This window comes from Archocentrus centrarchus, chromosome 22, assembly GCF_007364275.1.
Source record: "Archocentrus centrarchus isolate MPI-CPG fArcCen1 chromosome 22, fArcCen1, whole genome shotgun sequence".
NCBI classification, from domain to species: domain Eukaryota; kingdom Metazoa; phylum Chordata; class Actinopteri; order Cichliformes; family Cichlidae; genus Archocentrus; species Archocentrus centrarchus.
The window spans coordinates 28,702,451-28,717,256 of record NC_044367.1 but is presented as its reverse complement, the minus strand read 5'-3'; the positions used below and the strand labels follow the sequence as shown (position 1 = coordinate 28,717,256).

The 14,806-nt window shown below is 42.1% G+C and overlaps 1 protein-coding gene across 1 annotated transcript in view; it reads right to left on the bottom strand.

The window, feature by feature from the left end:
• Positions 1-14,806, bottom strand: part of dlgap2a (discs, large (Drosophila) homolog-associated protein 2a) — a 186,811-nt gene that overhangs the window by 48,127 nt on the left and 123,878 nt on the right. The window contains exon 7 of the mRNA XM_030719179.1: positions 4,764-4,978. Within this exon, the coding sequence (XP_030575039.1) occupies positions 4,764-4,978 (215 nt within the window). The remainder of the gene's footprint in view (positions 1-4,763; positions 4,979-14,806) is intronic.

Genomic DNA, 14,806 nt, shown 5'->3' with positions numbered 1-14,806 from the left:
ATTGAAAAACCTATGGCCATAACCCCGAGGTTAATGGCATCATCAAAAACTAATTGGGGTCATGAGTTATCAAACCTGGTGTCCAATCAATGACACGGGACTGCAGGAGTGGGGTAGAGTACTGTAAGTGAAAAAACACTCAAGCTAGCATATGTGATGTGTGAGTTTCCTTGGAAGGAGAAGCTTGAAAGAAAATTGGGGTTTCGACATTAGGCAAACTATATTGAGTGCTAGGGCTACTCTCCCCACATGTTGGGCTGGCTATTTTAAAGACCACACAGAAGCTGCTGCTCCCCAGAAAAAAAGGAGCATTGTGAATTTGTATTTATAGCCAGATTAAATAAAAAGAACATGCAGCATATGTCCCAGAGGGGCAATATTTGTGATTTGTGGATGTTTTTCTGTCTCTGGACCTGAACAGTTCATGCTAATCAAGAGTAAAATGAACTCTCAAATCTCTCAGGTATTTTACTGATTAATACCAGCGTGGGTGCCCATCAGCTAAAGGTTAGTGGAGTTTGGGTGATGCAGCAGAACAACAAACTTTGAACTAAATCTACTACAGATGCACTTGAAAGAAAATGCATTTTTTGAAGTGGTCTGGTCAGAGCTCGAACCTTAACCTGACATAGATGCTGTGGAACTACCTCAAGAGAGCTGTTCACACAAGACATTTGAGTGTACTGCTGAGCTGAAGCGATTCTGTAAGGAAGAACGGTCCACGGTTCTTCTTCAGTGTCATACAAGCTCTTTAAAAAAGGTATGTACTGAGATAACTGCTGACTGGGGCATTTTCACCTTTAGACAAAATGTTTCAGTTACCTTACACATCTTTGTCGTTTCTCTTCTGCAACTGTAATCCCAATATACAGCACATATGCATTTAGATGCATCTGCTGATACAACCAGGCTCTTTTAGTGCTGTGCTAAGTCAATCCCAAACTGTTGGATGCCACATTATGATATTCTAAGAGAGCGATCAGTGGAGTATTAGTACTCTTCAGTAATGACCCCTTTGGGGATGTTCCTGGCATTTAAAATGAATGCACCGTCCAACCTTCTCCTGCAAACTAAATGCTGTCAATGGGCTCGGAGGCAGGCCGCACAGCCTGATCCATGCTTGTCAATATCTTGCTTTCAGCAGAGCCCAGCAGACTCTGTCTAACCACTGAGAGGGCTATTATTCTGAAGAGCCTTGGAGGACAATAATGGCAGCTGATAGCCCTTCCTGCTGTTGCATCTTCATAAATCATTTACTGTTTACAGCTGTTTAAAATGGATGGTGATGGAAAGCTTTGCAAGACGTGAGAAAAGTTGCACACCTCACTGATGCTGCCTCATACTTTAAATCATTATGTAAAAGAGCCTTTGACAACTCCTCATATCAGTATGATCCTCTCCGATTCCAATCCATAACATTTCATTCGTCATCCTATATCTGGCTTGTTATGTAGCCATGAAAGGGAAGTATTTAACAGCAGAAGCTGGTTTCTGGATATCTGCTGACCTACTTCCTTCTCCCGTTATCCTGCAGAGAGACGTCACAAACACTTTGCCAGAAAAGCTCACAATTAATCCTTTTGGTGTGCCCGTGTCTGTGTTTTCACGAGGGTTGAGGTGCATTAATGGATTCTGTGGGTGTTGCTCACTGATGTATCCATGCTTCTGTGGAAAAACTGAATTCTGAGTGATGGAAAAGCTTTTTAAAAGCTGCCTGAGAAGCAAGGACACAACAATAAGATGGAGGGACTCATCAGTGTGCGTGTCATGTCTCTTACTGTGACTGTCTGACAATACATACCGCAAACTATGGGGCTGTCACTGGCTGCACTCTACACTGAGGTCAGACACAAGGTCATCTTTGCATAATGTCTCCAATTTATGTCATCATTTGCTTTTGGGCTTGTGCCGACCAGAAGCTGAGCAGACAGACAGTGTGATTTATGCAGAAGTTGCAGCAGCGCTGTGATGAATTTTTTCTCCTCCCCGAGTGAAACACATGGCATGAAACTGAACAGGAGATACTGACATTATGCAGCAGAAGCAACACCAAACCGAAGCCACAGCCATGATAATTCTGGCCAAATTTCTGATAAATTCAGCAGAGAAGGTGCATTTTTTGTTAATAATAATGATTAAGTAGTTCAGTATTAATGCCATTACCTGAGTACTTTTTATATAGAAATAATTGGGGTCAAACAAGATTATTTAAACCCACTTTTTTCACCAACATCATTGGCTCTAAGCAGCTTATTGACATTCCACGAGGACTTAGTCCACCTTCCACATTATCCACAATTTGGTCTCCAAGGTTTTGGAGAAACACAAGACTTCCTGCCGTCACCTGAGCTAAAGAGTCCTTCGAGTTAACAGGATGAAAAACAAGTGAATTAAAAGTTAGATTTAGAGCTAATTCTAAAAAAGCTCTTCTACTTAAATCAAAGCCTCACAGAAAAACATCACAATCATCTGTGCAGATCACAGAGCCACCACAGACTATCTGCCTTTGATCTTGGTCCACACTTTTTGCCCTACTGTCTTGATAAAAGGAAAGAAAGCATCTAAGTGTCTAAAAATGAGAAAGTAAAATCAGGCTTTGTGCTATCTAAAATGAGGCTGCAGGTCTTTAATGGATCCCCCTGCACTCGGCTGGTAAATGCACTCAATATACCAGCGCAGAGGCAGATAAAAACACTGTGTTTTGGAAAAGCAGGATATCTTTAAATTGTCACATTATTAAAATACTCTTGTGAATCTCGGCTGTAATCACTGTTTTCACATTCTGCAGTGAGAGAAGAAGCATCGGTCCTTTGAAGAAGAAGCAGCAGTGAAGTCGCCATCTTTTAAAAATAACTGAAAAACAGGAATCTGACAAACACAATGTGATCGTTTAGTATGTGGAGGACTGTTAAAATGCAATTTAAAACCATAAAAGCCAGCATAGTAAAATGATAAATAACACTAGAATAGTCTCATTTGTGGGTTAGAAATTGAAAAGTGAATCTCAAAAACTTCAGGAAATAATGGGCTGTGAGGCAACACAAAAACAGACAAATACCCCAACGCACAACACCAATTAAAAACAGCAAGGATCTTTGCAGCGCATCATCTCTGTTTTATAATTCCCGTTAATGGTAACACAACCTAAGAAAAACATGCAGACAAACAAATATCTGTTACTGAAGGATGTCTTTGATGCACGTGAGCATATTTTGCTCTTTTCTTGCTGATCTCAGTGCTTTAGTGTCTAATTTGATTCTAATCTAACGGATTTGTAAATACAATAATCAAAGTAACTCTGCTTGTATCTCTCTGTGACATCATTGTTTGTTATTTTCCTGTGTCTTATCTTGTAATCCTCTTATTTTTTTCTCTTCCACCATAAAGTTATCAGAAGAAAAGCCTTCGATTTCCTCAGCATTTAACAGGACACATCCCAGAAGAATGCGCCCAACATTTTCTTCCAGCTGATATGAAACCCATGAAAGAATTCTGATGACCGCGAGGTTCAGCTATCAGGGGCTTGACACTGATGGTGCTGGTGGCAAATATGAGACAATAAACTAGTGCTAGGGGGATTGTGCATGAGAGAATAACAGTGAGGTAAACAGCACTCCTAAAAACACAATCCTAACTGTGAAATTACATCAAAAATGAATTCATTTAAAGAGGTGTTAATGTTTACTCTGGTCACAGCTTCAGGGTTTCACAGGGAAAACAAACTGCCTTATAAACCATGCTTCAGAAGAGTGCAGATGTAATAGAGGAATATAACCAGCACACAACTGGTTGGCAATTATATGCAAATCATCACCAATCTGAGAATGACTGCAGTCAGTCCAAATCAGACTGCGATTGTTTGGAGACACCAGGCAACCCGTGCAGTCACCTTGTGATACAAAGTTGTCACCAAAGGATGAAGATGTTGCACACTCAACCTCTGAGCAACCAGCTGTAGCTTTCATCGTGAGGCACTCCCACACTGGCTTCACGTTTCACTCCTCTATCATTCATATGCAGACTAAGACTTAACCCAACCTCAGCTGACTTTTTATCCTGTCATCACATATTTGAAAAATAAATGGGCACAATGCACATCATTTAAGAAATGGTAACACCACTGTGCATTTCAGTCTGATGCACTGCTTTGTTATCAGCAGACAGCTCTTACGGGAGTGCGACTACACTGGGGTTACAGTACATAACCAATGTTATTTTCCCTTGTTATCATCAGGCCAGCTGACCAATCAGGACTTAAAGAGACAGGAAATAAAGTGACAGCATTTTTAGACTGTGGGTGAAAACAGCTGCTGTACAGCCAAAAGACATGAAGTATGTCAGTCTTTTGTAATAGACCCTCAAGCTTAAACTTTAATGATAATAGTAGTAGTTCATGTGGGCTTTTCAAAGCAGCGCCCCCCAGTGGTGCAATCAAGAAGCTCCCTTTGGGATCCCACAGAGGTCCTGAAGGACACATAGATAAAATGACTCAAACCAATACTTAGATTTTCACTGGTATTATTGTGTGTTGTTGTTTTTTAATAAACTTAAAAACATGTAGCATATTTGACCACATTAATATCCAAAAATGGTTGTGTTCAGGACATAAAATGAGCATGCATGTGTTTAAGGTACATGTTGTTTGCTTTGTGCCGGCACTACAGGGACACTGAGTCACTAAACATGAACCTGCAAGGAAAATAAAAGTGAAAAAGAGCCAAACAACATTAATTACTAAACCTTCTATTTAGCATGTGTCATACCTCTGGGAGTCCAGCAGATCCCTGGGTCTGATGATGGCCTTGACCAGGGCATCTGGCCGCACCGACTTCTGAGGCGATGTCTTGGGGCTGGAGTCTGACTCCCCGCTCTCCTCGTCCCCCATGGCTTTAACATAGCTGCTGCTCCGCATCCGACGGCAAGGTATCTCATCATCCTTCCCTCCTCCAGGATAACCCCCCCACTCATCCTGGGGCACCTTGTACAACGAGGGAATAACAAAGACACATGATGTAGCATGCCGGTTCAGTGCTAGTTTATTAACTGTAAAAATTGACTTTTTGTTGCCACCTGGGAGCAGAGCAACCAGCTGTAAATGCAACATTAATTGCTGTTGCAGAGAAGCTGCTGGTAGACAAACAGTAACTGTTTAGAAGCATGTTCAGACCACTTGATGAATGTATTATTCATTATGTTTTCAGCTGCTAACTGCTCCGTACTACAGAACTGCTAACTTTGTGTTCAGAGAGTTTAAACTGCTGCGTAAAGCTAAAGTAAACCAAATGACCTCTTTTATGTATCATTTCATTCACTATTGATAGAACACATTTATTACTAAATGTGTTTTTACTGTAACTCCCCTCTGCACTGCTCACTCCTGCTTTACAAATAATTGCTTTGCTTACTGGAGAAATGTTACTTCTATTATTGGTGTAGTAGCATTCATTATGTAAAATTACATTTACAGTGCAGAGCAGCTACCTAAACTCTGCTCCCAGTGAGGTCGATTATCTCGTCAATAGTTTTACATCCTCACTGCGTATAACTTTGGATACTGTGGCTCCTCTGAAAAGGAAAGCTTCAAATCAGAAGTGCCTGACTCCGTGGTATAATTCACAAACGCACAGCTTAAAGCAGATAACTCGAAAGCTGGAGAGGGAATGGCGTCTCACTAAATTAGAAGATGCTCATTTAGCCTGGAAAAAGAGTTTGTTGCTCTATAAAAAAGCCCTCCGTAAAGCTAGGACATCTTACTACTCATCATTAATTGAAGAAAATAAGAACAACCCCAGGTTTGTTTTCAGCACTGTAGCCAGGCTGACAAAGAGTCAGAGCTCTGTAGAGCCGAGTATTCCTTTCACGTTAACTAGTAGTGACTTCATGGATTTCTTTACAAATAAAATTTTAGACATTCGAGAAAAAAATTATTCATAACCATCTCAAAGATTATTCTTCATGTTCGGCTGCTTTCAGCACTGCTGGTATTTGTTTAGACTCTTTTGCTCCAGTTGATCTTTCAGAGTTAACTTCAATAGTTACTTCCTCCAAACCAGCAACATGTTTATTAGATCCCATTCCTACTAGACTGTTCAAAGAAGTCTTTCCAATTATTGATGCTTCAATCTTAAAAATGATCAATCAGTCTTTATTAGTTGGCTATGTACCACAGACCTTCAAGGTGGCTGTAATTAAACCTCTACTTAAAAAGCCATCACTGACCCAGCTGTCTTAGCTAATTATAGGCCAATCTCCAACCTTCCTTTTCTCTCAAAGACTCTTGAAAGAGTAGTTGTAAAACAGCTAACTGATCATCTGCAGAGGAACGGTTTATTTGAAGAGTTTCAGTCAGGTTTCAGAATTCATCACAGTACAGAAACAGCATTAGTGAAGGTTACCAATGATCTTCTTAGAGCCTCTGACAGTGGACTCATCTCTGTTCTTGTCCTGTTGGACCTCAGTGCAGCTTTGATACTGTTGACCATAACATTTTATTACAATTTCAATTCAATTTCAATTCAATTTTATTTATATAGCGCCAAATCACAACAAACTGTCGCCTCAAGGCGCTTTGTATTGTGGGTATAGACCCTACAATAATACAGAGAAAACCCAACAGTCAAAACGACACAGATTAGAGCATACTATAGGTATTAAAGGTACTGCACTGCAGTGGTTTGAATCATATTTATCTCATAGACTCCAATTTGTTCATGTAAATGGGGAGTCTTCTTCACACACTAAGGTTAATTATGGAGTTCCACAGGGTTCTGTGCTAGGACCAATTCTATTTACATTATACATGCTTCCCTTAGACAGTATTATTAGAAAGCATTGCATCAATTTTCATTGTTATGCAGATGATACTCAGCTTTACCTATCAATGAAGCCAGATGACACACATCAATTAGTTAAACTGCAGGAATGTCTTAAAGACATTAAGGCCTGGATGACCTCTAATTTCCTGCTTCTATATTCAGATCAAACTGAAATTCTTGTACTCGGCCCCACAAATCTTAGAAACATGGTGTCTAACCAGATACTTACTCTGGATGGCATTACTTTGGCCTCCAGTAACACTGTGAGAAATCTTGGAGTCATTTTTGACCAGGATATGTCCTTCAATGCACATATTAAACAAATATGTAGGACCGCTTTTTTGCATTTGTGCAATATTTCTAAAATTAGAAACATCCTTTCTCAGAGTGATGCTGAAAAGCTAATTCATGCATTTATTACTTCTAGGCTGGATTATTGTAATTCATTATTATCAGTCTGTCCTAAAAGCTCCCTGAAAAGCCTTCAGCTGATCCAAAATGCTGCAGCTAGAGTACTGACAGGGACTAGAAAGAGAGAGCAGATTTCTCCCATATTGGCTTCACTTCATTGGCTCCCTGTTAAATCTAGAATAGAATTTAAAATCCTTCTCCTCACATACAAGGTCTTGAATAATCAGGCCCCATCTTATCTCAAAGACCTCATAGTGCCATATCACCCCAACAGAGCACTTTGCTCTCAGACTGCTGGCTTACTTGTGGTTCCTAGGATACTTAAAAGTAGAATGGGAGGTGACCCTGAACCCTCCCTTAGTTATGCTGCTATAGGCCTAGGCTGCTGGGGAGTTCCCATAATGCACTGTTTCTTTTCATTCACCTTATTTACTCTGTTTATACTCCACTCTGCATTTAATCATTAATTGTTATTAATCTCTGTCTCTCTTCCACAGCATGTCTTTTTTTCTCTCCTCTCAGCAGATGCCCCCCCCCTCCCTGAGCCTGGTTCTGTGGAGGTTTCTTCCTGTTAAAGGGAGTTTTTCCTTCCCACTGTCACCAAGTGCTGCTCATAGGGGGTCGTTTTGACTGTTGGGTTTTCTCTGTATTATTGTAGGGTCTTTACCCACAATACAAAGCACCTTGAGGCGACTGTTTGTTGTGATTTGGCGCTAAATAAATAAAATTGAATTGAATTGAATTAAAAAATTCATTTTATTAAATATTTTAAACAGTAACAAAGGGCTGGGGTTTTTCTTAGAGGACCAAGTCAAATCAAAATGTGGATTACTGTGAGACTAAAACCTGATTAACCAAAAGGTGTAACTCAACATTACCCATTCTGTTTAACAGCTTCAGAACACCAATAAAGGAAAACAGCCAGAAAGGTCAGCGTGTAGCGCCCTCTTTGGCAGACACCAGCTTCTGAAGTCTCTGGAGCTTGAAAAAAAGGGCGACTGGGCTTCTTTTTGTTTCTTGAAGATGTTTCACCTCTCAGCCGAAAGGCTTCTTCAGTTCTCAGACCAAAAGGTGGAAGTCTTCAAGAACCAAAAAGAAGTCCAGTCGCCCCTTTTTTCAAGCTCCAGAGACTACTGTGACCTGGATGACAGAACCTACACAGACTTTCTGAAGTCAGTCTTTCAAATTTGGTTTGGAGGAATTTTCACTGCTGCATAGGCTTTCAGATTCTTGAGCCATCCTTTGAGGTCTTTCTGCAGAGTTTTTATTATATTTATGTCAAAAGACGGTGACAGCCATGCCGATTTGTCTCCAAACACTCATTAACTGCACTCACTATTGGGCCTAACTACTACTTTTTCCAATTTTACTACTGCTCAAGTAGTAGTTAGCAAGTGTTTGCAGACAAGTGGGTGTCTTCTTTGCAAACTACAGGCAACCACTGCAATCTGCGAGTGGAGGAGATTTTTGGTGCAGCATCATTTGTGACCGATTTCAGCTCATGACTCTCACAGCTGGTTGGGGAATGCATGTTTTCCTCACGATCAGCAGATGCCAGATGGTTTCTGACCAGACCTGTCTGATCACTGCACCTCTCGAGACTACTGAAACTTCCAGAATGTCTTTTCCAGTCAAACAGTACTCTTGAATCCCCTTTACAGCAAACCTACAGTTCCTGACTCCTGCCATTTTCACATCACACACTGAGTATGCAGCTACCCAAACACAATTTGCCATCCTTTGTTTCTGCAGGTTGCTGATTGTTTTGTGAGTAAGAATATTTCCACATTTGGATCAGCTCTTCTTTACTTATGACTGTGAACGAGCCACAGCAGTGAGATATTTTTACTTACTTAACACAGTAACACAAATCCTAAGCTGGGTGCCTCAGCTTCTGCATGTGAATGTAGTAATTTTATAACACTGAAGCCATAAAACTGTTATAACATTTTCCAGTGATTTGATAGACACTTGAATTGAACCCCCTACCTTTGGCAGAGTTTGTTCCACCCATTGAGCTACGCAGATCCTTTTCTTGATGAGTCAACACACATTAAAGCCTTCACACAGCTTCCACAGCTGTGCAGTGTTTTAGCATTTCTGCACTTTGGCCAGGTTTGGCTGGGCTGTTGATCATAATTACTGGTGGAAGAAAAGCTTGAAACTAGAGAAAAAAGGAGATGCCTTTGCTTGCTCTGTCGTAGCTGTCGGACGTGGAAACCTGCCATCAAAACAAGCCAGGCAGCGTATACGTTGCAATTTTCTTTCACTCGTTAAACCAGGTAATTGAGTGTCCACGTCAGAATCACCATTATCCCATTCAGAGTGAGAGCACTCACCGCCTGCCTTTATTGCATACGGCGTGAACATTTCAGACTGAACGAGCAACATGACGATGGTCTCTAATGCCGAATGTGGAGCGAACAGGAAGACAATCAGAGTGTTGCAAACAGGCTCTATGGCAGCACAGTAACCGGAGGTTATTGCACTTTAATATTAGTCATACATGCTTTGCTCAGATAGGCTGCTTTGTTATTTGAAACCATTTCAAGCAGAACACATGTAACTGTTACCATGTAACTGTGTTATTTGTACAGATGATGTGGAGCAAAATTAGTTTGTGAATCATTATCACACTGCAAAGGAAAGCGGTGACTCCATTATGGCACATGCCATTAGACCAACACACAGAAAAGTCATTATGTTTCTGCATTGTAGCTCATTAAACCCACTGATAAAATGAACCAGTGATGATTGTTCACAAGCTGATTGCACTCTTTCTGATACTCCCTCTCTCTCTTTCATATGAACACTTTTCTCTTTTTAAACAACAGAACTGAATTACTGTGGCAGTAACAGCTGAGTCAGGACCTCAGCCTCACTTACACAGAGGCAGATACCCTCCACAGTCACAGAGGCAGATACCCTCCACAGTCACAGAGAGGCAGATACCCTCCACAGTCACAGAGGCAGATACCCTCCACAGTCACAGAGGCAGATACCCTCCACAGTCACAGAGGCAGATACCCTCCACAGTCACAGAGAGGCAGATACCCTCCACAGTCACAGAGAGGCAGATACCCTCCACAGTCACAGAGGCAGATACCCTCCACAGTCACAGAGAGGCAGATACCATCCACAGTCACAGAGGCAGATACCCTCCACAGTCACAGAGAGGCAGATACCCTCCACAGTCACAGAGAGGCAGATACCCTCCACAGTCACAGAGAGGCAGATACCCTCCACAGTCACAGAGAGGCAGATACCCTCCACAGTCACAGAGAGGCAGATACCCTCCACAGTCACAGACGCAGATACCCTCCACAGTCACAGAGGCAGATACCCTCCACAGTCACAGAGAGGCAGATACCCTCCACAGTCACAGAGGCAGATACCCTCCACAGTCACAGAGAGGCAGATACCCTCCACAGTCACAGAGGCAGATACCCTCCACAGTCACAGAGAGGCAGATACCCTCCACAGTCACAGAGGCAGATACCCTCCACAGTCACAGAGGCAGATACCCTCCACAGTCACAGAGGCAGATACCCTCCACAGTCACAGAGGCAGATACCCTCCACAGTCACAGAGGCAGATACCCTCCACAGTCACAGAGGCAGATACCCCTCTTGCTCCTATTTCCATGTTTTCTGGTCTGATTTTCAGATTAACCTTGTTGCACTCTGCTAATTGTCTGTGATGTTAGGAGCACAGCCAGCCAAGCTTTTACATGATGCGACGCTGTCAGTCATCATTAAACTCTGTGTGGACGCTGAACAGTTCTCTGATGCTGTCACTTTCACATCTTTCTGGAGCTGTTCTCCAGTTTTTATTGTGTTAAATCTGACTTGAGCCACATTTTTTTGACTTCATAGTAACTCTGACTCCATTACAGTAAAGAAGAGTTTTAAAATTTCCACAAACCACAGCACAGGACAAATACTTTGTTTATGCTCATAATGCTAATTATGTGTTTCCCCGGCCAATCAGTGACTAACACCATTCACAGGTTCAGACATGAACTTGGTGGAAGCTGACTAACAGTGGCAAATGTCAGGAGGAGATAGGCTACATTCAAATGCCATTAATGCATCAGATACATGACTGTAATCACTTTCTGATACAAATGCCATCGGTAGGAAAAACAGCAGGTTAAATGTGAATATTATTCAAAAGGGTATTTACTACAGATAAAAGTTTTATCAGTTTTACACAGGAAAGATAGATAAACAAAGATAATCCCATGTTGTATTTATATTCTGGAAATAAATGACTTCCCACTGCCACTGATGCCCCAGTATTAATGTTTGCACATCACATAGAATGGGAGGCAGAGCCTTCAGCTTTCAGGCCCCTCTTCTGTGGAACCAGCTCCCAGCTTGGATTCAGGAGACAGACACCCTCTCTATTTTTAAGATTAGGCTTAAAACTTTCCTTTATGATCAAGCTTATAGTTAGGGCTGGACCAGGTGACCCTGAACCCTCCCTTAGTTATGCTGCTATAGGCCTAGGCTGCTGGGGGGTTCACATAATGCACTGTTTCTTTTCATTCACCTCTTTTACTTTGTTTATGCCTCACTCTGTATTTAATCATTAATTATTATTAATCTCTGCCCCCCTCAGCAGATGACCCCCCCTCCCTGAGCCTGGTTCTGCTGGAGGTTTCTTCCTGTTAAAGGGAGTTTTTCCTTCCCACTGTCACCAAGTGCTGCTCATAGGGGGTCATGCTGACTGTTGGGTTTTCTCTGTATTATTGTAGGGTCTTTACTTTACAATACAAAGCACCTTGAGGCGACTGTTTGTTGTGATTTGGAGCTATATAAATATAACTGAATCGAACATTTCTTCCCCATTCTGAAGCTCGGTTTGAACTTCAGCACATCGTCTTGACCATGTCTACACACCTATATGCACTGAGTTGCTGCCGGCTGATTATAAATGTGTGTGAACAAGCAGTCAAAGCGTTATACCTAATAAAGTGGCAGAGTGTATTTTGTGATGTTATCATTGAAGAAGTTGTGTTGGATAGGAATGCTGTGTGAAGTGTGGTGGTAGACTGAGGACCCAAACCCAGAATGCCGTAGATGGAGGTGAACATTTATTGCAACACTGCAGAGAGGAACGCACACAGTCCGAAAACAGGGAACACGATCGAGGAGCCATCCTGGAGGAAAACTGGGAAACACCGGAGAGCGAGAGAGCCAAGAGGGGCGACACGACAAAGGGCAAGGGGAGACTCACACAATAAATACACACCAGGTAATCATGGAGACTGGAAACACCAAGGAACACAACTGAAACTCACTGGTAAACACACAGGAAGAAGACTACTAAGATAGAACAGGGATTAACTAAACAGGGGAAGACAGACCTGAGAACACGTGTAACAGCGGGAAACAGGGTAAACTGAAAGAGGGAACAGAACAAACTCAATAATAACTGCAACAAAATCACAAAGCACTATTAACAGAAACAGAAACACTTCTCAAAACCCAAAATAAATTTAAAAAATGACAAAACTCCAAATTCTGGGTCAACAACCTGACAACATGGCAAAAGGAGTTAAATGAATTAATGAATTACGAACACAAAAGCTTGCTGTGATTCCTACTATACAAAAACATGACCTTAACTGGGGCATGTACACACCCATACGGACATACTCTCACACACACACACACACACACACACACACACACACACACACACACACACACACACACACACACACACACACACACACACACACACACCGATAAAAGTCACTCATCTCCCCTCCAAAGACAGACAGACACCATCTACCAAATGGAGTCCATGGGTTAATTAAGTCTTGGAGGGGTTTGATATTTTTAGACGTCTAATTAACGAAGGGAACGCCGGAGGACCGGCACAAGCTGTGGTGAGATTTGTTTAATTTAAATTTGCTGATAAAGAGGACGGATTCTGGGGTGTCTCCCTGTGAGGATAAAACACACCGGGCAGCAGCAGGCTGACAGCTGTCAAAACACACGTGGCAGTCAGGAATTCCTGACTGTATGACTGCGTTGCTGCTCACCTTGACCTGAGAGAAGAATTCAGAGGTGAGCATCCACAAATGTCTTACAGGGAAACTTTGATGATCCTTTTATTTATAAAAAAAAACACAAGAAAGGGCCTCCTCCGTGCAGAGAGACTTCTGATGCAATCATGTGAAGATCAGCCAAGAGTTGTGGGAGCTTTGTGAAAATCCACAGTGCAATTCAAAGTGTGAAATTTTACACTTTAGCTTTTCTTTTCACAATAACAGAACTTTTACTTCATTTAATGAACTGGATTCTGCTCAGTAAACGGGAGGCATGGTTTGGGGAAAACTGTTTTTCTCATACTATAATGAGATTTTTATGACCGCAACTCTTGGTATATGCCCAAACTGTTTTGGCACTTCAGCACTGCCAGTAAATAACTTTGCCATCTCATAGTAGGATTAAGCAGACACTGGAAAATTAGCTTTGTGTGTCTACTTTTACTTTCCCTGCTTTGGTCTGTTTCTCCATTGGAGGCCAAAGAGAATGCAGTGTGTGTGTGTGTGTGTGTGTGTGTGTGTGTGTGTGTGTGTGTGTGTGTGTGTGTGTGTGTGTGAGCTAGCCAGGGCTCAGCCAATGCTCCTGCAGTGCAGCAGTGCATTTCATTGATTAACTCTGCGGCTCTATCTATACACCACTCAGAGACATAAGTCACTGCTATTAAGTAAAGAAATACAGTGTGGTGGACAGAGTGAAACAGAGGAGGAGTGAATGAGGGATGCGGGGAAAGCTATGCACAGTGCAGAACAGGGGTGGGCAACTCCAGGCTTCGGGGGCCGGTGTCCTGTGGGTTTTAGATGTGTTCCTGATCCAACACACCTGAATCACATATAGAAGTCATTAGCAGGACTCTGGAGAACTTGACTGCAAACTGAGGATGTAATTCAGCCATTTGATTCAGGTGTGTTGGATCAGGGACACATCTAAATCCTGCAGGACACCGGCCCCCGAGGCCTGGAGTTGCCCACCCCTGGTGTAGAAGGATGGAGAAATGCTTGATAAAAGGATGAAGGAAAAGAGAGTGCTCTTAAAGGTGCAATCACAGGTAATCCCATCACCAGCCTTCAGCCCCCATTTTCTCCACCAACCACTGGCTCTTCTTCTCTTGTGCTTTTTCACACATATACTGGTGTACACATGCACCACTCAGTTGTGTCTCATGTTTTTACTGACACTTTATATTTTCAGATAAAGTGCTAAAAATGTAAATAATCATGCTCAGTGATAAATGCTCCCAGAGGATAAAGAAAATAGACTGTGACTGTAACAGAGTGGTTCTCCTGAATACAATGAGCAAACACTAAAGCTACTGTATGAGAATCTGCAACGCATGGTTCTAAGAGCTTAATCGTAGGGTTAAAGCCTACAGACATGCTGACAGCTCCATGAACCCGAACTGCTGAGCTAAATGGTGACTTCATCCAAAGAGAGATCACTTGGGCAGTTACTCAATGGAGTGAGCTCCTGAACTCGAGATGGTTCACAAGCAGCACTCACCTGGGATTTTTCTACTAAATC